This window comes from Oxyura jamaicensis, chromosome 1 (genome assembly GCF_011077185.1).
Source record: "Oxyura jamaicensis isolate SHBP4307 breed ruddy duck chromosome 1, BPBGC_Ojam_1.0, whole genome shotgun sequence".
Taxonomy (NCBI): domain Eukaryota; kingdom Metazoa; phylum Chordata; class Aves; order Anseriformes; family Anatidae; genus Oxyura; species Oxyura jamaicensis.
In genome coordinates, this window is record NC_048893.1 from 56,696,959 (window position 1) to 56,724,350 (window position 27,392).

General features: G+C 40.0%; 3 protein-coding genes across 3 annotated transcripts in view; 2 read left to right on the forward strand and 1 right to left on the reverse strand.

The window, feature by feature from the left end:
- ALDH1L2 (aldehyde dehydrogenase 1 family member L2) overlaps nucleotides 1-12,467 on the forward strand; it is a 33,814-nt gene extending 21,347 nt beyond the window's left edge. Inside the window, exons 13-23 of the mRNA XM_035341427.1 lie at nucleotides 2,832-2,982; nucleotides 3,651-3,721; nucleotides 3,827-3,932; nucleotides 4,290-4,377; nucleotides 5,140-5,233; nucleotides 5,507-5,603; nucleotides 7,063-7,161; nucleotides 7,814-7,979; nucleotides 9,232-9,337; nucleotides 10,481-10,680; nucleotides 11,710-12,467. Coding sequence (XP_035197318.1) covers nucleotides 2,832-2,982; nucleotides 3,651-3,721; nucleotides 3,827-3,932; nucleotides 4,290-4,377; nucleotides 5,140-5,233; nucleotides 5,507-5,603; nucleotides 7,063-7,161; nucleotides 7,814-7,979; nucleotides 9,232-9,337; nucleotides 10,481-10,680; nucleotides 11,710-11,765 — 1,234 coding nt within the window. The 3' untranslated portion in view covers nucleotides 11,766-12,467. The remainder of the gene's footprint in view (nucleotides 1-2,831; nucleotides 2,983-3,650; nucleotides 3,722-3,826; nucleotides 3,933-4,289; nucleotides 4,378-5,139; nucleotides 5,234-5,506; nucleotides 5,604-7,062; nucleotides 7,162-7,813; nucleotides 7,980-9,231; nucleotides 9,338-10,480; nucleotides 10,681-11,709) is intronic.
- A 1,077-nt stretch (nucleotides 12,468-13,544) lies between these two features.
- C1H12orf45 (chromosome 1 C12orf45 homolog) lies at nucleotides 13,545-17,430 on the reverse strand. Its single transcript, XM_035341459.1, has 4 exons — nucleotides 17,303-17,430; nucleotides 16,490-16,576; nucleotides 15,251-15,387; nucleotides 13,545-14,206 (listed from the first exon to the last, which is right to left on the reverse strand). The coding sequence occupies exons 1-4, from the start codon at nucleotides 17,355-17,357 to the stop codon at nucleotides 14,024-14,026; spliced, it is 462 nt and encodes a 153-aa protein (XP_035197350.1). The 5' UTR covers nucleotides 17,358-17,430; the 3' UTR covers nucleotides 13,545-14,023.
- Nucleotides 17,431-19,322: 1,892 nt separating this feature from the next.
- Nucleotides 19,323-27,392, forward strand: part of SLC41A2 (solute carrier family 41 member 2) — a 60,245-nt gene continuing 52,175 nt past the window's right edge. Inside the window, exon 1 of the mRNA XM_035341443.1 lies at nucleotides 19,323-19,344. The gene's annotated coding sequence lies outside the window, so the exon portion shown is untranslated. The remainder of the gene's footprint in view (nucleotides 19,345-27,392) is intronic.

Below are 27,392 nucleotides of genomic sequence, written 5' to 3' on the forward strand. Positions count from 1 at the left end.
TCTGTTTTGGAAGAATTGCACTGTATAGAAACATTGTAAGCTGAATCCCATTTTTAGCTGAGATGCTTCCAGCTCAGTTCTCATTTGAATTTGTTTCACTGTGTCAGCCCTAGAGAACATCTGGTTCTCTTTTTGCCTGTGTTGTTATTGTTTCAGAAGACAGAGATTATGCTGCATGAATGTTGTTTTAGTGATGGTTTCTGATCCTTGAAAGGCAAGACGTGATCTTGGAAGGATAGGATGATCATGCTAGCTAGATACTCCAAGGGCAACACTAGAGGCAGCTAATTAAAACCCAGTTACTGAAGATTCTCCATATGCAGCATGACACTTCTGACACCAGACAGCAAGCACTGGTAGGGGACTATCTTGCAAACTTGACCTAACTAGAAGCTTCAGAGCTTCCCTATAAAGACAGCCTCTTTTGTGGAGCTACATGAAGTGTTTTTACTGCCTTTGGTGTCCTTTTTTCAATTTCAGTACACATGAATGGACGACTAAGTAGAGCACAGATGAGTGAACAAGCAGATTGCTACTCCTGATTGCCACAGGTTCACAGTTAGCTAATGTGATGATGAAAAATCAATTCTCAGCACAGAGAAAGATATGTATTTGGCAAATTCCATCCCTATTCAGTAGGCAGAAAGCTTAGTTTCTGTATTTGACATAGCAGTTAGCTTTAAGGAAGGTAGGATCTTGAACAGATTTGAAACTTCCTGCACCAAAGAATTCATGAAGGAGTAGGTCCTGTGTATTGAACATCTTTCTTCTCCAGGCTGTAGCCTGCAGGCCTATCAACATTACTACTGGATGTCCTGGCCAAGTCATTTGTGCAGAGAAAACTGCATGTTCATCTGTAGGGAAGAGAGGGATTTTTTTTTTCCTTTCAAAAAATATAATATTGCATAGTGTGCCCATATGCACAGCTGTATTAAGCCTGTATTACCTTGTGCCAGGAAGTTACATGCCAAATAGGTGTAATTAAGAAGCAAAAAAGTATTAAAAATGCTTTACAATACATTGCAGGCATCTTAGCAATACAGAATGAAAGCAAAGTTGAAAACTCTGCTTGTCTCATAAAGTAAAAAAATATATATTCCAGGAGTTCATGGTGAGTGAGAAGTTTGTATCTGGAAAAATTGGGAAAAAGGCCTGCAAAACTGAAAAAAAAAGTTCACAACAGAAAACAATCAAAACTAATATTAAAAACTCACATTACAATTAAACACCACCACTAACACTTAAAACTTTCAGAAGTGTACAAAGTTCAAAACATGTACAAACTTGGATTTAAATTGTGTTAGGAATGTAGAGTGCTTGAGAACCCAGGGTAACTCTGCCCTGGAGATAAACCCTGAATGTCTTAGGACTACTGCTCTGTGTTCTACACCTGAAAGACCTGCAAGCAGAGCTATGTTGGCTAGGCATATTGAAAAGGTAACTCCCCTGCACTGCATAGATTATTCCTGGATTAAACTCTTCTCTGCTTAGGGGACTGGCTCTCCAGGATAGGTATACCAGAACATTTATGTTGCAAATCATCCCCAGTATGAATGAAGTCTCTCTCCAGTCCACCTTAATTCAAACAAGGCCCTTTCTTCCTCTTGAGCTTTTGAGTGCTGGACTGAAGAGGTCTGTACCTTTAAAGCCTCTAGCTCTGCTATTTTGTCCTAGGGAATCATTAATAGAAGATATGAGGCATGCAGTAAATGGAACTTCCTCCTTTGTGCCTGACATGCTATACCTGTTCTTTTGGACAGTGCTGCTTATGCCCCGACCTGTAGCTGGTTCTTGAAAATACAGTTTAAAAAGGTATTGAAGTGCATTTTTCCACATCTCTGCAAATGTTTTAAATGTGCAGAACTGACATAATGGAAAAAATATTTTCCACACCCAGTTTCAAATACTCTTTACAGGATCTAAAATGCACCTAGTTAACCTCTTAAAATCATGAGAGCATTGTTTATACATCTGAGTACCAAAACAGAGAAAGAAGCTTAAGAAAAACTTAAAGAAGTTTTACTTCTCTATGAGAGACATAAGACCTGGATGCAAAAATTCATTCATGCAAATGTACCTTTCTGCCTGAGAAGGGGACCACTAAGAGACACTTCTGCCACTACTGTTATCTCAACAGTACCACAGATACCCTCACAGTCTTAATTACACATCACCGTCTCGCTTCACAAATCTAACAGATGGAGAACTTGAGGCCTAAGGAGACCCTGAGACAGATTTTTTCAAATGTACCAATGCATATAAAAGTCATTTTGTGTTACAGCTTAGGATCTGTATCCTTGGACATCGATGTGCCTTTGAAGCATCTAGCACTTAAGCAATTTGTCCAAGTTCAGACAATACAAAGCAGTGTTATGAAGCTAGGTTTCCCAAGTCTTAAGCTAGGACACTAACTAGCCCTTCTCGGTACTTTTGATTACTTGACGTTTCTTATGTTACTGTGTATTTGTTTTCTGACTTACTGGTCTGATTTTTTATAATTGGCTCTTTGTCGTACAACAGAGAGAGAGCATAATCATTTTCTAATGATTATGTTAATTGCAAAACCATAATTGAATGACCAGGTGACGTTTTCACAGATCTGGTCTTAATCCAGTGTATACTACAGTCTATGTGAAGACATTTGCAGACTTATCAAACAATTGCTCAAGCACTTGCTGACATTAACGAGCAGTGGATCCAATGCTGCACTTCCAGATTCAGTGGCAATGCTATTTTAGTTGTAGTTCTTTACCATACAAAATACCATTTTATGCTCTCAATGATGAGAAGTCATTTCTCTTTGATGTGCATTTGTAATGTTTTGGTTACAGACTTGCAGACCTGATGGAAGAACATCAGGAAGAGTTAGCAACCATAGAGTCTATTGATTCAGGAGCTGTCTACACTTTAGCTTTGAAGACCCATATTGGAATGTCTGTGCAAACATTCAGATATTTTGCTGGATGGTGTGACAAAATTCAGGCAAGTGAACTTTTTATTATTATTATTTTTATATATATATATGCCGACACAGTGCCAAAAAGCAGTGTTATCAAAGTAATCAAAGAACAATAATAATAATAAATAGAATTTTACCTACAATGGATGTTCCCAACAATACAAAAGCAATGTCTGCTTCCAATTGGAGAATATGGATTTAAAATCTGACTCCAAATATCTAAGAAATTACTTGAGATGTCAGAAGATATGTATGCTTAGTCAGTTCTTGATTATCCATGGAACAGAATATTGTCGTGGAACAGCAGAACCTCGTGATATGTTACGTCCTGGCCAAGACTGCTAAAGTTGCTTGGTACCACAGCAAACAGCACAGGTTCAACAGCAAGTACCTCTAAGATCCACAACTAGGAATATCATTCAGTTTTCTTTCCTCCATTAGATTCTTGCTTTATGTTCTTCCAGATTTTTGTTATCTATGCCTTTCTGTCACCCAACTGAAAATCAGGATTTGGTTACAGTAATCTTAGTAGGAAATTTTACAGTAGAAACATCCCTGCTCCTTTCTCTGATGCCTAAGTGTTTCTGGTTTTGAAGACCATTCTCTGGCTTTCCAAAACATACTTATATGGCAATTCTATTTGAAACAAAAATGATTAAATGGTACCAGTATTAATCTGTATTTTTTTCAGGGTGCTACAATTCCAATTAACCAGGCCCGGCCAAACCATAATCTAACATTCACCAAGAAAGAGCCAATAGGGTAAGTATCACTTTTTTCTTCTTAGTGACAACCTTGGCATATAAAAAAGTCATTCAAAAGCTGCCTTCCAAACTGTAATCTTACCCCATTTTTCCCTACCTTAAGTGTCTGTGCAATTGTTATCCCATGGAATTACCCACTGATGATGCTTGCATGGAAGAGTGCGGCATGCTTGGCTGCAGGCAACACATTGGTTCTCAAGCCAGCTCAGGTAAAAACTAAAAGTAATGTACAAATGGCTCAGGTCCTCCGGTATTTGTTCAGGCAAAATAATTCAGTCACCCTAGTGAATTTCATCCATAGGCTAACCTGTTCTATGTTTTAAAGTGCATGTATAATAATATAAATAGCCATGATGATACAAGATACTGGTTGTCTTAAATTCTACTCTGGTGGTACTCTCATTTTCAAGAATGATACAATATCCATCTTCTTCCTCACAGTATTGACAAATTAAAAGTTGTTGTTTCTTGCAGAAAATAATTCAAAATTAAGAAGTACTTAGTGTAAGAGTTACTGTTGTACATTTAATTAAAATACGAGACCTAATCTTGGTGCTTATAATTAGGTCACACCTCTGACTTCCTTGAAGTTTGCAGAACTCACCGCTAAAGCTGGATTTCCTAAGGGTGTTATAAATATTCTGCCTGGTTCAGGTAAAACTTCAACTAATCATTTTTTTTTTCTGGGAAGAGTAGGTCATGTTAAAGCTGGGGAACTAGAATTGTGCCTTTGAAGACCTGGTACATAAGTTTGTTTATCTTTGTAGGTAGTAGGCTTGCATCCGTGTCATACAGCGATTTCATGAATTTCCAGAACTGAATTGGAAATTTCTGTATGTCACCTGGCTCTAACTAGTGGTAAGAGCTGTCAGCCTACACCCTTTCTAAGCTCAGGCAGATAACATGAATACTCTGAAAAGCAGTGCATTAGAGAGAAACATGTTGCAATAGACTGTAAGACTTCATTTTTTCTCCTACTCTTATCATCACTTGGAGGTATTTAAACATGATTTTGAGACCAAAAGCAAGCAGGTAAGATGCTTATTGGTCACTATAAATAATGTGGTCCATCCCGTGTTACCTATTGACACCATTTTCATCTTTCCCTTGAAGAAGTAAAGTGACAAAGTAACTGTACAGAGCAGGCTCTATTACAAATCTGATCATTCCACCTACAGTGGAATATTAGGGAAGATATTCTTTGGAACAGAGAAATGAGGGAATTTGGACACATTAATGTGATTTAAGTTAACTAACAGGATATTTTCATAGTCATATGAATAAAGCTGTAAATATAAATAAGGATGTGATATTTCACTTGATCGACATAATCAGCTCTTTCTGTGTACAGTGCTATTACTGGAGTAGTAAAAATTGCTTATGTACTGTCCAGCTAAGCTCTTTTTCCCATCCCAGGTGGCCTAGTGGGACAGCACCTGTCTAAACATCCAGATGTTCGCAAAATTGGATTCACTGGTTCAACGCCAACTGGTAAAGAGATCATGAAGAGGTATTCTCAGCATAAGATTCATAAATAAATGCCACTTTATCTAGTTCTTGAGTACTTTATTAGCTATATCTTGCATGTAGCAGTAATACACAAGCACAACTACAAATGGTTGTTTACATGTACGTAGAATTCTAAGTCATTGTTAGAAAGTAGAGGTTTATACTATACATTTTCACTAGTTATGATTCAAAGGAAATAATGAAAACAACTATTTAAAAAGTTTGTGCGTTTTTGTTGTTGTTGTTTGTTTTTACATAATCTTTATTTTTCCAGTGCAGCCACTAATCTGAAGAAAGTTTCACTTGAACTTGGTGGTAAATCACCACTGATCATATTCAATGACTGCGATCTTGACAGAGCTGTAAAAATGGTAATGTTACCTTGAAATAAAGTAAACCCAAAGCCTTGGTGATACAACCTCAGAGTATAGCAGTACTCTTTTTGTCAGAAACTGCAGCAGGGAACCCTTGCATGAAGAGCTGTGTAATCTGTTAGAAAACAGACTCCCTTTCCATAAGATGTTACTTTATGCCAGCACAATTGAATTGTACACACTGTGCCAAAAAGACAGGGATTTGTCCTACAAGAAGTGTACATTAGACAGAACAACACAACAATGAAATATAATTAGAAATTATTTTCATCAGCCAAGTTAACACATTAAAAGTGATTTCTTGTCAAATTCTGATACTCAAAAAAGGAAAAAAAAAAAAGGTTCAAAAATAAAAGTCTGAAAGTGAGCTAAGATATACAGTGAGCTCCCTTTTGCCATACAATGCTTCTTAATTCACCATCAATCACATAATTCACCTTCCCAACCAGTTTTAATGCAGTTAAAATTTCAAAGTAAAAATAGCAAACAAGAAAATTGTTAGATTTAAGCTTATTTAAGCTCAAGTGATCTGACTCGACAAAATGACAACAGATACAGGTTGCCCACTAAGAAGTAAATGAAGGTCTCAGAAATCAGGAAGAAACTGTTATATACTTTACACATTTGTTGAGCTTGTGTTGGCAGGACAAGAGTCTGAGTGACTGCACAGTGAAGTATATGTGTAAATAAAAGTTGAAACTCTGCAGTCAGTGCACTGCTTGGTCATACCACTCTTTTTACATGTAGAAGTAAGAGGGTGATGCAGAGGTTGGCCTGAGATATACATAACATTGATGGTTTTTTTAAAAACTGTGCATTTTTTTGCCACACACTTGACATTAGCACATGATCCTCATCTTACCTACTAATGGCAAAATTCTAGGCCTTTGCAGCATCCAAAAAACAACTTTGAGTGAATTCTATTTTTCCTGCCTTTTTTTCTGCCACCTCCGTACTTCCCCTGCAAAAACAGTGTTAGGCATCAATTTTTGGTAAATAAAAGGGAACATACTGCATTCATTCTGAATCTACACTCTTGAAATAGAAGGTTCACTGCAGATTACAGTGAGGTAATGTTCACCCCATTACATGAGACTATCTACACAAGCAGTATTGCTCAGTGGATTAACACAGCTTTATGTTTGCTGGTCATGCTGTTAGCTCTCTTCACTGTGATGCTGTAGCAGGTGTTTCTGTGGAACACTGATGGAAATGAAAAGAGCAGTGCTAATGGGTTCATCCCAAGCCATTTGTCTCCAGAGCAGTGTGTTGCCAGTTATAAGATTAGTCTGCTTGTTGCATTGATGATGTCCCTTTACATGAAGCATCACACTTTGAGTGTTACAAGCATTGAATGCATCTGAAGGAAACAGAATGAAACAGAGAATGAACAAGAGGATACCTATAAATACATAAATATTTTATTTTATTTTTTATTTTTTTTTCCCTTGATCAGGGTATGGGAGCAGTATATTTCAACAAAGGAGAAAACTGCATTGCTGCTGGCAGGCTGTTTGTGGAGGAGTCAATCCACGATGAATTTGTTAGAAAAGTGGTAAGATATTTAAAGAATAAAGTTTAAGCAGATGTGTTACTGTGGCACAAAGATCCACTAGTTTTATAGAAACTTGCATTTCTTGTTATTTTCAGTTGTTTAACTTCTCATTATTGCTTAGGGTAGGCAATGCTAATTCTTGTGACCCTCTTACAGGTTTAAAAGGAAGACACCAAAGGGAGATATTTTTTATCAGTAAAGCGGAGATAAGTGACATTGAAGTAGATAGTCAGTGTGATTGAAGATTGCTATGAAGTTTGAAAAAGGCATATTGGATTCGTAGCTAGTCATTCCTAAAAATCTAATAGTTACCATACCATACCATTGGAGAATTCATTTCTACAGTTCAAGACCAGGAAATGATTGTGATAACTCATTTACCACTGGTAAAAGCTAACATTTTAGATGTTTTCTTAATAACAGAAGAGAATGAGTACATGAAAACAGCATCAAAAACTTAGAGTAGTAACCAGAGCTTACCAAGATTATATACACTGTCTCATTTTAGAAGGGGAGGAGCTTTCACCCTCTAAGAGTGCAGCCCTTTCTTTGTGCCAAGCTTCAAAACACCATCAAGAAGCGCGCTCAGTGACATGTCACTTTAACAACCATTTCATGTTACATAACTTCATTTTAATTGGGTAACCCATAGGTGGAAGAAATTAAAAAGATGAAAATCGGTGACCCACTTGATAGATCTACGGATCATGGTCCACAAAATCACAAGGCACATTTGGAAAAGCTGCTGCAATATTGTGAAACTGGAGTAAAAGAAGGAGCCACTCTAGTGTATGGAGGAAAGCAAGTATGTAGACCAGGTAAGGTATTGTCCAAAAGTGTTTGGAATTTTTACACTTTAAATAAAAGCCAGTGTTTATGTCTCTGCTGCTATACATAAAGCAGCAATATCATTGAAACTGTACAAGGTAAGTCCAAGGTAGCACTTGAGAACAGTGTGTTCAAGGCTCATATTAAGAGATCCTGTGCAACCAAAATGTAATGTACAAAATTGAGTCAGAATCTAGTCTGTATTAGAATCTTATGATCATTTACTGCTATTGTTTGTGGAGCACTGAAGCCTTTTTTGGAACATCACTGAACTGTCAAGCATAATTATATCCATTTAGATGAACAAAATACTAAAGCTGACTGAGGAAACTGCTGGCAGAGTCTGCATTAGGTACTATTATCAAAAGCCTGTTTTGTTATATAAAGCATGTGTGCATTAAGTTTAATGGGAAAGCAGCGTTTTCTCATGGGCGTCTGTGATTTATCAGAAATGAATAATAGACATTTGTGTCTGAGTTTTACAATATACCAAATGCATCCCCAAAGAAAAAGAACATGGAGATTTGTAGCTACAATAAATCAGTGTAACAAAACTAAGCAGGAAGGAGGAGGCAATTATACAAATTCTTGGAAGTTGATTTTACCCACTACAGCGAAATACACTTGCTCACCAAGATCTAGGTGGCCAGGATCATTTACATCTAAGACTGGAACAATTCTTGATTGGCAACAATGAACTAATTTTTTGATTTTTTTTTCACACCCCTTAGAAATGAACAATTGTTACTAGGTGAGCCTTTGTCTTAGAATTTTCTTTACTTCAGCCTTCATAAAACTTAGGCAAAGTTGCTGCCCATCAGGTGATTTCCCTTGTTTGTAACATACAGAAATTTATGGCTAGTCTGTCTTCCTGTTGGGTAACAAGAAAAGCAGTGACCTCTGTGACATGCCGTAACCTTTTCTTCCTGATGCCATAGTGCAGGGTCTTCCTCTGAGGAGTCACCTGGGCTTGTGGCATGCAGGCCTTCTGGTCTGGGCTTGAGCAGCATGTTTTTGTTCTGATCAAGGCCATTCTTTTAACCCTTGTGCTGCGGTTACACTGGTGCTTACACACATGCATTTCTATTCATACTTCATTCATATAGCTCTTACTGTTTTAATGTTTCAAGTCTCAGCATATCTATGATGATGTCAAAGTACACAAAACGAATGGCCTGGATGATACAAACCACAAGGCATTTTGTCCATGCCTAAATAAATGTTGCTTTATCTTCTGTTTAGGTTTCTTCATGGAACCCACGGTATTCACAGATGTTGAAGACCATATGTATATTGCCCAGGAAGAGTCCTTTGGTCCTGTGATGGTGATTTCCAAATTTAAAAATGGGTATGTTCTCTTCTGGTTACTGTCTGAAACTTTACCTCCTCATTTTCACCTTACGCATAGAAATGATAAAATATGTAGCGTAATTCTGTTTAATCTTGTAAACCTGGCTGAATCCTGGCTGAATCCCTCCTAGGTCCTCTTCCACCTAAACCCTGAACATTTTTAGTATGGGGTATCCTTCTCTGTGTCAGTATAGAACTAATGCTATTAGAAATGTGCAAGGGAGTTGGAGGCAACCCCAAGTGCCACTTCTTAAGTAAGAACTGGTATTTAATGCAGTTATATAAGATCAGTAAAAATATTACGAAAGCTTGATCAAATTACAAAATGTGTATTTTTTTTCCCAGTGTAATTGCTTATTCTTCTCTTTCTCTCAAAGGACTGCATAGCATTTTTGTGCATTGGGTGAGACTGGCACATTATTTTTTTAAGTGAAACCTTTTAAAATTGGCAGTCCACAAAATCATTTTATATCATAGGAATTATTTTACAAACAGATGAGATAAGTTACATGATGTTTTTATATAAGGTTATTTCTAGCAGGTTTCATTTTGCGGCAGTATCAAACTGCATTGAAGAACTGGCCACACAGATACCCTTTTATAGCTACAAATTATGTAGAGTGATGAGGGACTATAACACGTTTTTGAAGTTTTAGTTTTGAAGGTATATGGAGGTGAAATACAATCAGAAAATAGCACTCTGAACATGGCCTGAAAAGACGTGTCACAATAGAAGGCTGAGATACAACATTTATTCTCTGTTAACTTGCAAATTTTGGCAAACTGATTCATAAACCTGCTGCCAAGCTCAGCTTTACAAACGTTTTCGTATTGCTCTAATCCCCAAGTTGTGCCATAGCTGAGCAAAGTTAGCATGCATAGTGCAACTTTTCTTCCGACATTTCTTAGTGTAGTCTTACACACAGAAATGTAAATACAAGCTTTATAAATTTGAAGCAAGTGTATGAATTTCCTTAAATGTGACAGATTGACACACAGAGTAGTCACAGAAGTAGACACACAAAGCTAACTGGAGAAGAGAGCACATGGGAAAAGGTTTTTCAATGAAAACGAAGGTGAAAGCTTGCTAGCACTTGTTTATTTTACATCCTAGCAATTAAATCAATTCTTTCTCCCACAGGGATGTTGATGGAGTGCTGCGACGGGCAAACACCACAGAATATGGTTTAGCTTCAGGCGTTTTCACAAAAGACATAAGCAAAGCTCTCTATATCAGTGAAAAGCTAGAAGCTGGGACAGTTTTTATAAATACATATAACAAAACTGATGTGGCAGCACCATTTGGTGGATTTAAACAGTCTGGCTTTGGAAAAGATTTAGGTAAGTTGTTCTCTACTTCATTTCTTATCCAACAATCAAAATCAATAAAAAAACAACCTTACCCATGAACTACTAAAGCAAAAGTTCTGGATGCATTTCCTGCATCTCCCACATTCCTCCAGGGAGCGATCTAATTCCTCTCCCATCCTCACAATATTCCCACCTCAATACCTCCAATTCAGTCCCTCCTGTACAAATATTAAGTAATGCTACAGCATCCAGAATATTCCTCTCAAGCAGTCAAATGACAGCTTATCCAGAGATGCCTGCAGGCTACAAAATGCTGTCAAGCAGCAAAGGTATTGGCCAAAATCTTCTTTCATTTCCCTCAGAAAGAATGTTAATTTAGGTCTCTCCTCTAAGCTTGTAAGAGGTTCAGAAATCTCCTTATGCCTCGAAATGTTACCAAAATCTGCCAATGAGCACTGAGAAAGATTGCATGAAGATATTTTCGTTTTAAAAAATGTTTCAAAAAATAGTCAGGTTTAGTCTAGCAAAGAAACTTTACAAGTCTGGACAGATCAAGCCTCATGGCGATGAAAAAGTAAAGATATTTTTTTCAAAGTAATGCAACAGATTTTTGCCTTTTGAATTTCTAGCAACTATCAGACATCTGTAGAAACCAAAATGATTAATATTATCGGGGGGGGGGGCGGGCAAGGAAGATTAAAAACTTCCACACAGAATTTTTATCTGGAAACTTAAAGGCAAACCAAACTTCTTAAATGCAAATATGAGCCCCCCCCCACAGCTGCCATCTAGAGATTGATGCCACTTCAATCCCACCCAAGTGATTGCTTGCTAAATTCCAGCTCTTTTCTTTCCACACTTTTTGGGTTTGGTCTCTTTTTGTTAAACCATTTCTGTAAATCTGGGGGGGGAGGGGGGTAAACAATTAGTTTCTCATAATTTGTTAAGGACTCAAATGTTGGCTAAAGCATTTTGATTTTTTCTTCAATGATATAGTTACATTCTCTGACAACTTTCATTTAGCTGCTGTTCTAACTGATTAATATTGTGCTTGTACAGGTGAAGAAGCTCTTCATGAATATCTCAGAACAAAGGCCATCACTGTGGAATATTAACAGCCTCACTTGGAAAGTAAACTTTTGGCAAAGTTTTAATCTTAAGAACTCCACGAAGCACTTAATACCATGCCCAGGATATGCTGTTTGCAGTGCTACAACTAGAAAACAAATATACCCATTCCATTGATAAATTTCTGTAAATCAGGTCCAAATTTTAGTCTCACTGAAAGACAAAAGTATTTGGGAATTAACCTGAAGTTATATAAATTATCCAGCAACGGTAGCAGTTGTAAGCACAAGCCAAAAAAAAAAAGATATTAAAAAAAAAAAGCCAAACCACAACTGAAAGATAAGTTCTCACATGCCTACTACTTATTTGTGTGAACATAGTATCTACGTGATCATTTTTAATCTTTAGTCATAAAGCTTGACTTAAAGTTGAACTAAAATATGCATATTATGTCATTTTTGCTATAAACGAGTTCAAGTTTTACAGTAGCAATTAAACACGCTGCTCTGGTGACTCTTCAGCAGTACAGAAAACCTTTGTGCCATAAGAAGTAAATCAATGCAAGAAAGTGCACTTACTATGATCTTTGTATAACGCATACAGAGTTCAACATCAGTGTTAAAACTATGCATATCAAGCTAAAGTTACTGAGAATATTTTCTATCTTTTTGTTGATATGGAACATGTGATCTGCCTGCAGTTTGAAAGGTGTTTACATTAACAGATTAAAATCACTTTGTGTCTGCGCAGATGGACTGTTATCACCATTTTATACTAACCTACAGGAAAGTCTATTTTAAAATGACTGAGTTAAGACATTGGCTTTCAAACTTTCTTCAGTTTGAAGCTTTCCGAATAGGTCAAGACCTCATCTAACAAACTAAACCTATTTAGGACTGCTTGCTCTTCTTAGTCTGCAACTCCACCTAGAGTTTAATATGATCTGTGAGCTACCGTTAAAAGTAGCAGCCCCATTCATTGATTCCCATCCTCCCCATTCCCTAAAATACTCAGTGACTTAATCAGGTAATCTCAGTGAATCATGCTCCCCCTTCCATTTTTAAGAAGCCACTCTGTGAAAGACCAGAATCCTTGTAATTTCTTATCAGAAACACTACAAAACAGATCATAAAACTCTAGAAAAAGTGCTGGATTTAAAATAAATGGTGTAAATAATTGCAGGTTTCAAGTCATGTTTTAAATTTGATACTTCAGTAAATACAATATGGAAAATTTTACTTTAATGGTGTAGAAAATGCCAAGTTCCTTTAAGAAAAAAACTGATACCCAGGAGCATCATAGATTCTTCTAAAATGCAAAGCCATCTGTAAATTCAACAGCCCAAATCATTGTATTTGATCAGTCTGAGGGAAGTACAAATAAGACGTAACTTCACTGATTACAGTTCTACAACTGTTTCAAACTAGTTCAACCTCAGTACAGGCATACTGAAAATTAACCTTCTTATTCTTCTGGCAGTGGCGATTGTTAACCAAATGGAGAGGACAGAAACGTGGTAGAGAAAGTGGGAGATGAGAAGTGTGGCTTAGAGCAGTTTTAACACCACAAAGGCAGACTTTTAACTATGTAATTACTGAGGATATCTACACTATAGCCACAAACACTGCAGATACGAGCTAGTTCAGGGACTAGCAGCAACCCACCCGTAACTCCGTGCAAGCCAAGAATCCTTTCTCAAACTCTCTCAAGTCATGGCTTGTTACAAAGCTGTCCTTTACCATGCTACCTCATCTTGAAATGGCTCCAACCACTGCTTTGGTGTTCAACAGCTACTATCATGAGCGCAATGTAGACAACCTCTGATGTACTTTAAGATAACGTTTAATATTGAAGACATGGTACATAACATTTCACAGGACACCATATTAAAAAAATATTTTTCTCCTAGTTACCTCTTTCCTCCCCTTGAAGCAAATATTTATTTTAAGAACACTACAGAATGCTACAAAAATCTTTATTCAACAAAGTAACAGTTCTTAACTAGCTCTGCAGCACGCCTTCCTGTTCAAGTGCCCCAAATTCTAGCCACTTTCTTTGTCTAATCTCATGATGAAGCTTGGAATTTCCATTTTGTTTGATGAATAAGACAGTACTTAATCTTCAGAGATGCAGCTTGCCTCAGAGCCATGAGTAGATCCTGAATTCTCCTCTATGTAAACTATAGCATTTTATGTGATTTTGGAAAACGTCACATTGGGAAACAAGGTAGTTTTAAGGGCCAAACTGTCAAAGAAAGAAAACATAGTTGGTTTTTCTTTTTAAAAAAAGTAAAATAAAAATGGATTTACTCATTCACTTTGCTGTCCAAAATTTCTATTTTGCCCTTTTCTCCCTTTGGTTTAGGAAACTTAATGTTGTGTATTGTCACTTCATCACTTGTACAGTCATCTCCAGATTCCGAGTCATCTTCTGAAGTTAGTATCTCTTCATCTGTATCAGAACCACTCAGTTCAACTACAGCCACGTTCTGAAAACAAACAAACAAACAAACAAACAAACAAAAACCACTGAGTTAACACATTATATGTTTCTGTATCACTTCTATCATTTGAGTAAAATATAAAGAAAACAAATCAATCAGCCCTACTAGCATAAGAAAACCACAGCCACAATTAGACTTTTGGCTTCTTCTATGATTATGACAGGTATCATAAACAGATTCATAAATATTAAAGTTGTAATTTTATTGCCCAATAACAAACATAAGGACATATTTGTATCATTATAAAAGAGAGAACTGAATATGATTCATTCAGGCTGAACTCAGTCTGAATTAGAAGTTTAAACTGATGAGTAGCAAGCATCAAAACTAATATTCAGTAAAGAATTTAAATCAAACCACTTAATGTATAAAGGGTTTGTGATATATGTATATAAAGTGTGTATATATATTTATGAATATAAATCATATAATCTAGTATTATTGATGGTACTACAACCATCAACACAAAGTAGCAAGTAGTTTAAATCACCAGGATATTTTCTGAAGCAAAAATGATTGTATATTTCCATACGTAGAGCTATGATTTGAGGTCTGTGTTTTTCTCTGAAAACATCTGTCTTAAACTGACAGTTCTCACCTCAAAAACTTCCTGTATGCTGCAAGGCAAAATACAGGAATATAGATTTATACAAAATATGTTAAATATACTAAATGCACATATAAATATATACGTGTATATAAATATATGTATGAATACAAAATATGCAAAACACAGGATACATATTTATTATGCAAATACTTTTCTTACATGATCTGCAAATAGCACTATACTATTAATGACTAGGTCTCCTAGCTCATTTATTATAAAGCTAAGACTTTTATCAGATGTTGCCACATGAAAAATCTTTTTAAAATCCTGCCCGTTACCCATACCACATCAGCATGTTGCAACAATTCTCATAATCCATCTTTTTTTTCACTATTCTTCAGCCTAGTTCTTTCTAAGATCAGAGGGTTATTTTACTTGTATCTAAATTTTTTGTATAGAACCAAATATATAGTATTTACCATTTCTATAACTTTTTCTGTGGCGTCGTCTAGATTTTCAATATCAAATTGATGAGCTGGTGCTGTTACCATTTTTCTTCTTAGCTCATCATTTGCATGCGCCATCTGTGGTAAAAAGCTCTGTACTCTGTCCAAAACTGAAACAGAAATAATTACCACCTGCATATCTATAAAAAGACACATAATCACTTACACATTTATACCTCAGAAATCTGAGCTTCTAAACAGATTCCATTTCAATTGTTATTTCCAATTGTCAGCTTATGTTTTAATAGGAGGATTCTTTGTAGTATTCTATTTCCCAAGACATAAATTGCAAAAAGACACAGAATTGGTCAGCATGTGGTACAGGTGAAGAAATCACACCTACAGTTCCATTTGGATTCTTCAAACAAAATGTGGCTAGTAAATGCCATGGTTAAAAATACGCATCGAATGCCATCTTGAGAAACTTCCACATCAGCATTACCTCCAGTGGAAATAAAACTATGTCCTCCTCCTTACTTTCCTTCCAAACTGAAGGACTCAAAGATGACAGAAAAATTAGCTGTAGCACAGATATCATGGTACACAAAATAAAGTAATACTATTACCAAAAAGGGCTCTGAAGTTAAGATGGTGGGAGAGAGACAGATGATCTAGGTTGAAATATAACGCACTTGTCCTCTACAGAAACCTCCCTCAGTACTAAGTACTATTCTGAATGAGCCCCATGCAAGTCTAACAGGCATAACGTACATCTGAAACGCTGTCATTTCCATAAAGACATGCATTCCAATTAATTAATTATGAATGAAATATTATCTGGTCTGGCTTAATAATTCTGGCAGAATGTTCATCAAAAAATAAGTTATTAAAATGATCCACATAACATGCATGAATTTGAAAGTAGCTGAATAAATGAAGACCAAAGTTACAGCCTAGCTAATTCACTGTATGCAGACATTGGGATTTTTCTCTGAGCGTGAGTCTCTAAAACTTAAAACTGCAACACCTAGCACAGCAAATCTAGTTTTGCAGAAACAGCAGTTACACCATAAACCTGTAGGACGTGTAACTGCAACAAAGAATCTAACACTAACAAAACAGAGCATGAGAATTCCTCCCTTTACCACGGCAAGGAGATACTTGCAGATTCACAGATGCATAAGCACGTTGAACTGTTAAAGTATTAAATGTTAACTTACGTTAAATAAAATACCTAGTAGTTGCCACTGTCCCAGCAGCAGTTATACGTACCATTACTCCTTGGCATCCTAACCGTCTGTAAAGTTGTGGCCTTCTTGCTGCTATGTTTAGAATTAATCAGTAATGTTTCTTCTAGCCCTGGAAACAAAACGAGCATTTAAATGTTTACCTGCACCAACCACAAATTCACATTTTAAGCGTGAAGCTCTTCTCTTGCTGCTCCTTCTCCCCCTCTCTACTCCAAACCTAAACAGATGAGGGTTAACTCAGCCGTCTCTGCCTCCAGAAATTCCAGTCCGCTTTCCTGCAAATGCTGTTTTTTCACGTTTGTTTGGGATGGGACATGTCAGTACCCCTGTACACACGTAGGGAGTGGGTATCTAGAACCTGCTACCACAGGGAGCGTGAGAGCAGCCGGCTCAGCAGGTACAAAGCGGGGTGAGACGAGCTCAGGGCAGCGGGCACCACCAGATCCCGCGGGGCTGAGCGGGAACGTGCCCCCCAGCAGCCCTACCCTGCAGCTGCAGGCACAGCGATTGCAGAAACGGGCAGCAGCCGCTGCTCGGGGTAACGAGCCCTCTGTATCACATGCTACCGCAGTTGCTGGGAGAAAGGCTACCAGACTACACGGAGCACTGGTCTGCCCAGCAGTCATTTCAAAGCCTTCCTCAGAGGTTTACTTGGCAAACTGGAGACCCCCGGGCTGCGGCTGGGGCCGGCTCCCCGCTACCGGCCGAAGCGGGGGGCACCCCGGCTGCAGGCCCCGATCCCCGGAGGCCCAGCTGAAGAGGGCTGGCGGCGCTGCCCCCTCCCCGAGCACGGGGGTCCCGCCGCCCCCTCCCCGGCCCCGCGTCGGCCGCTCACCTGAGCGGCGCCCCGCGGCCAGCAGCTCCCGGGAGGCGCCCGGCGCCGCCGCCATGCGCGCACCCGGCCGGAAAATGGCGGCCGGGGAAGGCCCCTCAGCGACCCCTGGCGGGCTCCGGGGGGAGGGGGGGGGTGCGCTCCAAAGCGAAAAATAATTAAAAAAAGGAAGTTGGAATCTTGGTGGAACGCCTTTTTTGGTAACTTTACGGTTTTTATGATCAGAATCTGGGAAGGTAAATGTGGGATCCTGAGGGAAGTGTAGTTGTTTGGAAAAGCGAGTGCTGCAGCTGCCAGGTTCAGCTCCCGACGCTGTCTGTAAGCTGGGCAGCGGAAAGCCCTAAAACCAGAACTGAATGCTTCCTAAGGGAGGAGATGGGATGTCCACGCCCAACATGAGGACAAGGAGTAATCAGGTAACTATTGCCCTAGGAGATGTGAAACTTTTTGAATTTGCTGCCTGGTTCGCACCTTTCTGCCCAGCTGTGCTCCGGAATTCCAGCTTCCAAGAAGGATCCCTCTGCCCGCTCTTGAAGACTGCCAGATGCTGAGGACTGAGTTATTTAGTGGTGGGCCACAAAACACTGAGAGTCTCTGAATTTGCTCCCAGCCCAGAATAACCACACGTGTGCCCCAAGTAAGGCATTTCATCCATGGGCACAAAGCAACCTGAGCGGAGGGAGGGACACACCGTGCTGCCAAGGAACCCCTGGCAGGGTGTGATGCGGTGAGTTGTGCAAGATGCCCAAGCAAGCAATGAGAAAAGCCAGGAACAGCACCCTCGGGTGCTATTCTCGTATATTCCAAGCCACAGTTGGCAATACCGATAGCAAAAGAGTGCTTTACTTCATTTGCACAGCACCCAGCTGGGTACCCAGGCTACATAGCACAAGGTGCAGGTACCTGTGGCTGTCAAGAGGCCAGGGGACAACAGCTCCTGTAGCCCACAGGGTTTAAGAACTGATAGCCCAAAGGTTTGGGCTGCTTCATTTCTTCAACGCAGTCTTGACTCAGAGCTCATGGTGATGCTTTGTGTGCCACTGCTGCAGTGCAGAGCGTTTTGGCTGTCATCCTGTGAATACATCGTCCTGTGCTTGAGCTGCTGCTTTTCCAAGCACCTTGAGGCAGCTAGCTCCAGCCGATGGCAGATACTTGGTGCCTTGCCACTGCTCTCTTCTGGTCTGTTGACAGAAAGGAAAAAAGATGCTGCAGGCTTGGCTACTGCCACCATCATTAAATCCAGGTTGCCTTTCCTTCCTCTACCTTCTCTTTCACTTTTCACTTTCCACTTCAGGCATCCCCAGTGCCTTGAAGCGCGGAGCAGCCGTTGGGGAATAACACCAACAGTGGTAACAACCGCACAGATTCAGCAGGCTTTGCCATTTTAATGCACTAAGCTAAAAAAACAAGCGTGCTTCCAGATGAGGGTTTTGAGGGTTGATTAACAGGGCCCAGAAAGGCCTTGGCCACGCAACAAGTCAGCGAGTGGCACTTCACTTGGGACGGGCAGTCGGTTGCAGGCATGGTATGCACGGACTTGCACTCAAGCGCTTGGTGTCGTGGGCAGGGTAGGCGGCCTGACAAGAGCCAGAATATTTCAGCTGACCCAAATACCCAGAAAACCCCGTTTCTTCAGAAGCTATTTTTAACCACGCTGCAGGACAGAACGAAAATGCCCCAGTAGCAAAAATAAAAACAAAAAATCCGAAGTAAAGCCAAAACTGCTGCCTCGGAAAGCTCTGCCAGCAAACCTTCCGCCCCCCAACCCCTAGGCCAGGGCTGCCTCCACCGCCCCTTGGGCTCCCCGGGGGCTGCGGGGCGGCTCCCTCAGCGGCGGGGCAGCGGGCGGGTGGCGGCCGCGGCCGCCCGGCCCCTTCCCCTCCGCCGGCTGCGGGCTGCCGGTGGCGGCGGCGCATCACGGGGCCACATCATCGCGGGGGCCGCCCGCCGCTTCCGCGCCTGCTCGGTGCGGCGCCGCTCACCTCGCCCGCAGCTGTCACCGCCGCGATGGAGCGGCCCCGCCGGCCGCTGCCCGCCTCGCTCAGGTGAGGGGCGGCGAGGGGAAGGGGACGGAGGGGACGGGGGGGGACGGGGACGGGGCGGCGGGTAAGGGGCGGGCGGCCGGCCAGCTGCCGCCCCCACCGGGGGAGGGGGAGTCCGGGAAAGTTTCCCCGCCGGGCGGAGCCGCGGGGGCCCGGCCGGGTGCTGCGGGGTGAGGCGGCCCCGCAGCCTGCCCCTGCCCGCGGCCCCGGTGCTGTGGCCTGCCCTGGGGCTGCTCGGCCCGGTACCGGCTCCGCGGAGGCACTGCCGGCGCCCGGCGCTCCCCGCATCTCCCTCGCGGTGCTGGTCCCACCTGGCGCCCTTCAGCTGCGCCGGGGTCTGGCTGGGGTCGCTGGAAAAGCAAGAAGCTTCTGCCCGACCAGGAGGCGTGCAGGATGCGACCATCACCTTCCTTCTTTCTTTTTTTTTTTTTTTTTTTTTTTTTTTTTTTTTTCCTACAAGCTTTGCGATTAACATGTGGTGACACAACACTTGCGCTCGTTCCATCCTCTCCTGCCAAAACATAAGAGCTTTCTGTCATTTCCTCCACTCCATCATTAATTCTCAATTACGTTCAAGTAGGAGCTGCAACCACTTTCCCTAATTTCAGTAAATATTACTGCGCCTCCCGCCCTGTGCTGTCCAGGATGCAGTCGTGTCCTAGCATTTTATCCTAGATTATAGACCACAATATATTAGCCAGGCTCTGATAAGTGCAGCATATAACATTAAATTATTGTTTGGTTTTAGTATCAGTAATAAATCATAAAGATACAGGAAAAAAAGTCTCATACGTCTCTTCTAGGTAGAGTCCTGCCAGCTGTTAGTAGATACCCTAAGTTATCTGTGCTTTACCAGCTCAGTAATGCGGGTAAAAAGATGAGATTAGATGGGAAGACCTGTTTTGGCAGTATTCCCCGCTTATATTGCCTTAGAGAGATTATGAACCTGGAAGCGTAATGACACGGTACGACTGGTAGACATTTCAGAAGGAAAAAATAAAACATATCATTTTCTTTTCAGATACTTTAGGATATTATCCCCCCAAAACAATGTGAGGTCTGGGTTAATAAGTAATTTGTCCCTCCCTCATGATGACAGTGGAAACCTGTAATCAGGATCCCAAACAGTGCAGTTAGGACTCATCCAGGTAAGCACCTAATGGTTACTTAATCTAAAGGAGAGCGCTACCTCTTCTGTTTCAAGCTTCCCCACCTGCTTTTGATGGTCTGGATGTGATTTGCCAGACAGTTTCCGTGCCGGCATTCCGTTTGGGTGATTTTGCAACCTGACCGCATTTCACAGCCTGCCGCTTCGTTTCTGGCTCTGTTTGGGTCTCTTTTAATTGAGTTGCCTTAAAAGTGCAGAGGCAAACCAAATCTTTTTCTGACAGCTGCTTTTCCCTTTCTCGGGGCCAAAATCGAAAGCTGCCATGTTCAGGAAGTGAAATGCAGCAGTCTGAAACTTGTCTGAAAATTGAGCCTGAGGCTGGCTGCTCTTTCAGTGTCTTCATTATTTTCAAGAAGGCATTTGGAGGTTGTTTCATCTATTTTTTTCTCTTTTTTTGGTCTCATTTGCAGTTGATTTAACCTACAGCTGCCAAAAAATGAACGCCATGTTAACTAGTATATCACATAATATTTTAAAAAATGGTATGTGATGCCTGTTTATCTGCTGTGCACACAACATTTATTATTTTTCAGCATGTTTTCCATTTTTTCATCCCAAACATTAAGTATCGGGTATAAATAATCTTAGCATAGTGCACCATGTTAGGATTTGGATGCTACAAACTGGTTAATAACAATACAGCCTGTTTTCTCTGTCTATATGCTGAGGTGAACTGATGTAGCTTTCACTTTCTGCTATGTTCACCAGGACACAGCCGTGTAAATGATTAGCCAGAGCTGACATAAGGATGTCGGGGCGATACTGGGAATTTGTACAGACACAGGGCACAGCAGTGGAGAAGAGGCCGTGCAGATCCTATATGACCCGTGTAAATCTTATTCTAAACCTATAAAATATCCCCTAAAATGTCACATTCCAGACTTCAGAATCTCAGAACTGTTGAGGTTGGAAGGGAACTCTGGACACTGCCCCATCAACCACCGCTGCTCAGTGTAGGGTCAGCTAGGGCAGGCTGCTCTGGGCCGCGTCCGCTTGGATTGTATCACCAAGAATGGAGACTCTGTAACCTGCTTGGACCAGTGTTCAGCCACACTCACAGTGTGGAAAAACAAAAAGGGAAAGAAAAAAAAAACAAAAAAAAACACTTTTTTCTTATGTATAAACAGAATTTTAAGTGTTTAAATTTGTGTCCACTGCCTCATCCTTTCACTCAGTACCACTGAAGAGTCTGGCTTCATCTTTTTAACTACTCTCACCAGTTACTTGTACACTTGGCAAGATCTCTCTGAGCATTTTTTTCTTGGTGTTGAACAGTTCTGGCTCTCGCAGCCTCTCCTCACCTATCAGATGCTCCAGTCCCCATACCATCTTCATTACCTTCCACTGGACTGCCAGCAGGATTCAGCCTGGGATGCTCTTGGCCTTTCTGCAGCAGTTGCATGCTGCTGGCTGATGGTCAGCTTGTTCTCCCATGGGGCCTTCTCTGTACAGGTGCTTTCTAGCTGCTGGGCCCCCAGCCTGTGCTGGAGCGTGGCCTTATTTCTCCCCACCAGCAGGACTTCGCATTTCCTGTTGCTAACCTTCATGAGATTCCTCTTCTCCTATTCCTCCAGCCTGCCAAGGTCTCTCTGAATGGTAGCACAGCCATCTCACATAACCTTCTTCATTATATCCATCTTTAGACATGGCAATGACCATTTCGTTATAATTATCCCAGTGTTGAATAGTTAGAAAAAGCCCGTGAAGGGAAAAGAATCAAACACTAGATATTCAATAGCTACACAAGCTGGTATAGAAAACTGTTTAAAACCACATATCAACATCTCCTTCAATGGTACTTAAATATGGTGGTTTAAATTCAAAATCCAGCCACACCAGGATCTCTCCTTAATTAATAAATGGTGTTTGCAGGTGTGTCTCAAATGGTGAAATCCTAACCTCAGTTAAACTGATGGCAAAATTCCTGTTGCTGTACATGTGGTTAGGATGTTAGCTGTTCTGAAGAGGAGAGTGTTGCAAACAAGTGTGAAAACGAGCAAAGCTAGAGTCTTGAATTTTCTCTGCAAGAAATTACTGCATACATAGTCTGTTGCCCAAAGAAAGGCCCTTTCTAAGGTACTACCTACCTGTTTATTATGGCAACATATTAAAGCTCAGTATTTCATTAATGTTTCATATAACATGCCTGAATATCCCTTTCCAGGGATTGTTCTTGTACTGAGAGGTGTTTCTCAGACACGTTTAACCTATGGTGTTTTACTGTAAGCCGCGGAGAAGTGCAACATAGAGATTATTATTGCTTAAAAATTACCTGTAAAAATTGTTTGCGGCTTATAGGAAAAAAAGGGCTGGTATGATTAGATATGGATCCTGTGAAAGCTCTCAGTATTGTTTAGTTTGGTGTTATCTTTTCATTTTGTTAGCCAGACTCTGAAAGAAATCTGAAAATTAATTTTCCCAGCCTTAGACTCCAATAAATATTTGTTTTAGCCTGACACAATGTTGACTTTAGAAAAGTTTTGTATTCTGTGCTTCAACATTCTTCCCTCCTCCGCTTTTTCTAAAGGTACTTTAAAAAATATGGTGATTGTTTTCATGCTTCAAATCAATCGTCAGCAGTCTATTTGCAGTATGATCAAATTTTTAGCCACAGAGCCCAGTCCCTTGATCCTGCTGGTGGTAGATGTTCTTTAGGTGCTGGCAAGGTGTATAAGAAGCACCTCTTTGCTATGCTCCTGAGAACTGAATCCTCACTGTGACTGAAACAATGTTTGGGTAATAATGACGACCGTTCTTGCTGCCTCTTCCTGAACAGTGACATTGTCCTTGTCATCCTCATCTTCCTCAGATGCAACAAGACCTATCAAGTCAATCAGAGGTGAAGGATGGAAAAATCTGACTACAGTCAGGAGTTCAGTTTCATGACTGAAGTATCTGAGATTTTCCCGAAGCAGCTATCCGTTTCCAAAAATCAGCATCTCTTCCAGCTGGTGGTCCTCTGTATTTTCCACACCATCTCCTTCTGCCTGTCCAGTTTCAGCAGCAGACATGCCGTCTCTGTGTGTGTATTTTAAAAATTGCTGTATGCATTAGTTGTATTAATTCTCGCGGAGCAAATTGCTTTGTTGTGTGCCAGATTGCTAAGTGTCTCACTTTTCAGGAATATGTCCTCAGCACACAGCAGGGTATGACTCTGTTTCCTATTCGTGTGTGTTTGCAAGGCTGAGAAAGAGAGGTGAATAACACACAGTAATTGTTATGTGGTATAACGCGAATGAAGGAAAAGAAGGAACTATTAAATGTAGCTATTTAGGAAACAATAACAAGTTGAAAATGATTATATTCATACTCTGGGCAGAGCTCGTTATTTTGCTTGTAGGCAGAAAGACAAGGTGTCCTTTCATTTCACATGTAACATGCTGAGTGTAATAAATGTGAGGCTGCTTTCTGACTTCTCAAAGGATCTTTGTTTTTATCACTTTTTTTTTTTCTTCTTTATTACTTCACCTTTCTCTGTGACCTCCTGATTATATGGCAAGAAACCAGATTCACTTATCTCCTCGCATTTTTGGATGCAATTTTAGATATTTTTGCCTCCTTTATTTCACATGAGTTACTCTAGTAGTGCTCGCTCCTTTACCTGGCTATATCTTTTCTAGACAACACAGTAAGATTGCAATTGTTCTTGTCAATGATAAAGCTTCTTAGGGACTTCTAATCCCTGAGATCGTGTTGTTCCTTAGATGTAGTAGGTACAAGCGTTTTGTAGGTACAAGCAGAAAACTAAAACTGCAGCAATATTAGCATCCCGTAACTCAGGATAAAATTATTGTATCAGATGACATTTGGAAGATTATCTTTCCTGGAGCAGGATTTTAGAAACGAATGCGTACATTCAGAAGGCTTCAAAGTTATTTCCTCTGCATATGCTCTAAAGATGTAATTACTCTTCATTGTATATTTATATTTCGTAGGATAGTTTTCAGTTCGTCTTCTAAAGTTCTCATTTTTTAGCATTTACCATTACCTCATTTGGGCACTTCACGTCTTTTTGGTAGGAAAAATAGAAATGACTGTCATCCAGACTGCTTTGTACTTTCTCATTTCAGCTGTTAGCCATCCAGGCCAGCCTTTTTCCCTGGTTGTAACTTTTGCAGTTAACTGGATCATTTTCCTGCCCCCCTTCTTTGTTCTTTTAGGTGTGATTTCTATTTGTTAATACTTTCTCATATGAAATTAAATCACAATAACCCCAGAAGATCTATATCTTAAAAAAATAGAAAGTATAGACGTTCAAGGAGAAAACCCCATATGGTATAAAGATATGGGCAATTAACCGAAATGTTTTTGGCCAGAGTTCCAGAGAAATGAATAATTTCCATGAGTCAGCGGTCTAGCACTCCAGTGATGTGACTGGAGGACACTGGAGTAACCACAATGACAGCCAGACTGCCTTGTTAAAGCTATTGGGAAAATTTCTCAATGTATTTCCCTGGGAGCGAAATGAAATCCTTCATGTCTTAGTCCTCCACTCTGCCTCAAAAAAAAAAAAAAACAAAAAAAAAACAACAACAACAAAAAAAAAAAAGCAAGCCCACCACTCCTAAAAAACCTTAGAGTGGGGCTGAGTGGGGCTATGTGGCTTTTATCTTGGACACTTCCCATCTTAGTTCCACATCCCATTTTTGAATTCTTTCACCTCTAATCTGGATGCTTCCTGTGCTTGAAACTCACCTGGCTAAAGCAATCTTAAATTTTCCCGGTGCAGAACTCCCGTGCTGCTTTCCATCTTCATAAATCAGCTGGGAACCTTCAGCACCCTGTGTTACAGCCTTCCTGAAACCTTGATTTTCCACCATTTCCATGAGCTTCCCTTTCATTCCTCTCAATCCTTCTACAAAGCTCTGTTGTCACAAATGCTGATAATAGGTTGCTAGTTTAATGACACATCTGCTTGTCTTTTTTTATGCACCCTATCTTTTCTTTTACTTTCTTGACTTACCCTTGTTTGGGTCAGGCAGAAACCAGATTGCTCCTTCTTGTTCTCTTTCTGTAGCACATAACCAAGCACCATTTTCAACGGTGGTTAGAGCTCCTCTGGGACAGCAACAAAAGTCGTTTTGTTGTTTTGTTCCTCGTAATTATGTGTGTGGAAACTAGAATTGAGGACTAGGAGGTTTTATATATAACAAAAGGTTCAACGTAGCACAAACTACTACAGAGTGGCAAAAAGATATTTCAGGAATCTTGGTTCCTCTTTTTGACATGTAGAAAAAAATGTGGGTTTTGCTTTGTTTTTTTCTTGGAAAATTTGACTTCTTTCTAAATCAAGAGATAAACTCCACTGCTGCTTTTAAAAAATTATTTTCTTGGTCAGAGCTGCCTTGGATAATGCAATCGGTATAGGGAAAGTCTTCACGTTGAGTCTGAGTTGTCTCCTCACTCACAAAAACCAAACAAGCAATTCTGTAGGCAGCAGGAGATTTGAAGCTGACTTGCTGTGGCTGTATGTGGGTGAACTGTCCTAACTAATGTTTGTAGAGGCCTTACAGCGAGGGCACCAATCGGGTTCTCCTGTAAGGCTGCTAGTAACTAAAAGCTTTGACATCTCTATTTTCTGTCAAATGTAATTGAAATTGCTTAGCAAATATTGAATGATTTAAAAACATCGAAATGGAGAGATGGAAAGTATAGGCATCATAACATATGTATGATCTTAGGAGCCCTATTTTCTCAGGAAAACAGATAAAAAATCCTCCAACCCTAAACTATTTATTTCTATGTCCTGCAGTTTGTAAAAATATAACTTTTTCCAACTTTGCATAGATTTTTTTTTTTTCTCTTGAGCCTGTGGGATTGTGTTATCCAACAGCGTATTAGTTCAGTCTGCCAACCTTTGTTCTTTGTTTGTACCAGCGATTTACTTGTGTTCATGGAGTCTAGTAGTAAATGCAGGTCAACAAACTTAGAGTCTAATGAGTGCTGTTGTACTTCTAGTAAATTGCTGTAACTATTATTGCAACATGAAAACTAAGGAAGAGGAAGGCAAAGTGGCCAAAGGAAATGTCAAATGACTCGAGACTGCCTATATATCGTTGTCTAATATTTTACCATAACAGCAATTTGAAATCAGAAATAATACACATTAAATCACACTAAACATAAAAGATACATTGTCTTTGGGTGACTTGCAGAAAACAAAACAAACTGACCACATCTGGTGTTAATATTGATCAAGTAATAATATTTTAGTGGTCACCAGACAGCAGAATAAAATATCTTTCAGGAAATATTTGCAACCGATGCCTCATGCTAAATTAAATAAAAATCAGTTTTGTAATATCTTATTTATCCTAACTCCTAACAGTGTTTGTTTCTAATTTTAATGAAAATTTAATATCCCATATTTATGAGTATAGTGCTGCAGGTGTATTTTTAATTCACTAGTATACTAGATACACTAATATAAACTTCGCTTATATACAAATATAAACTATTGTAGACTGGGCTGAAGTGGTCTGCATTTCACTACTGCCTTGATATTGTAGTATTTCATTAAAAAACATCCAGCTTCATTGCATATTTAGTATCTCTTTATATTTAACCTAATTTATATGTTTGCTTCAGAGCAAATTCAGTAAGTAAGGATCTTAAATCAGCGTGCTTTTGAATTGCACGTGCGCATATTGTTTTGTGATCATTTTACAGGGCTGAGGAGCAGAGGCTATCAACACATAAAGACTGTGCCACCCAGAATATCACTTCAGGCTTACCACAATTCTTTTGAAATGTGTTTTTTTCCCTTTTTTTTTTTTCTGTGCTCCCTGCCATTAGCGCAGGGTATGAAGAACAGTAGCAGCACCACAGTGCACCATGTGGGCTCTGTTTTAGCACACCTGTGCACCTTCCACAAACAATTTCG

Excerpts from the sequence above, each read along its gene's own strand:
- C1H12orf45 (XM_035341459.1), bottom strand. The coding sequence starts at position 17,357 with ATGGCGGCGGCGCCGGGCGCCTCCCGGGAGCTGCTGGCCGCGGGGCGC. Across the intron at positions 16,577-17,302 it reads GGCCGCGGGGCGCCGCTCAG|GGCTAGAAGAAACATTACTG; the intron begins GTGAGCGGCCGA and ends TTTTGTTTCCAG. Across the intron at positions 15,388-16,489 it reads TAGGATGCCAAGGAGTAATG|TTTTGGACAGAGTACAGAGC; the intron begins GTACGTATAACT and ends TTTCTGTTTCAG.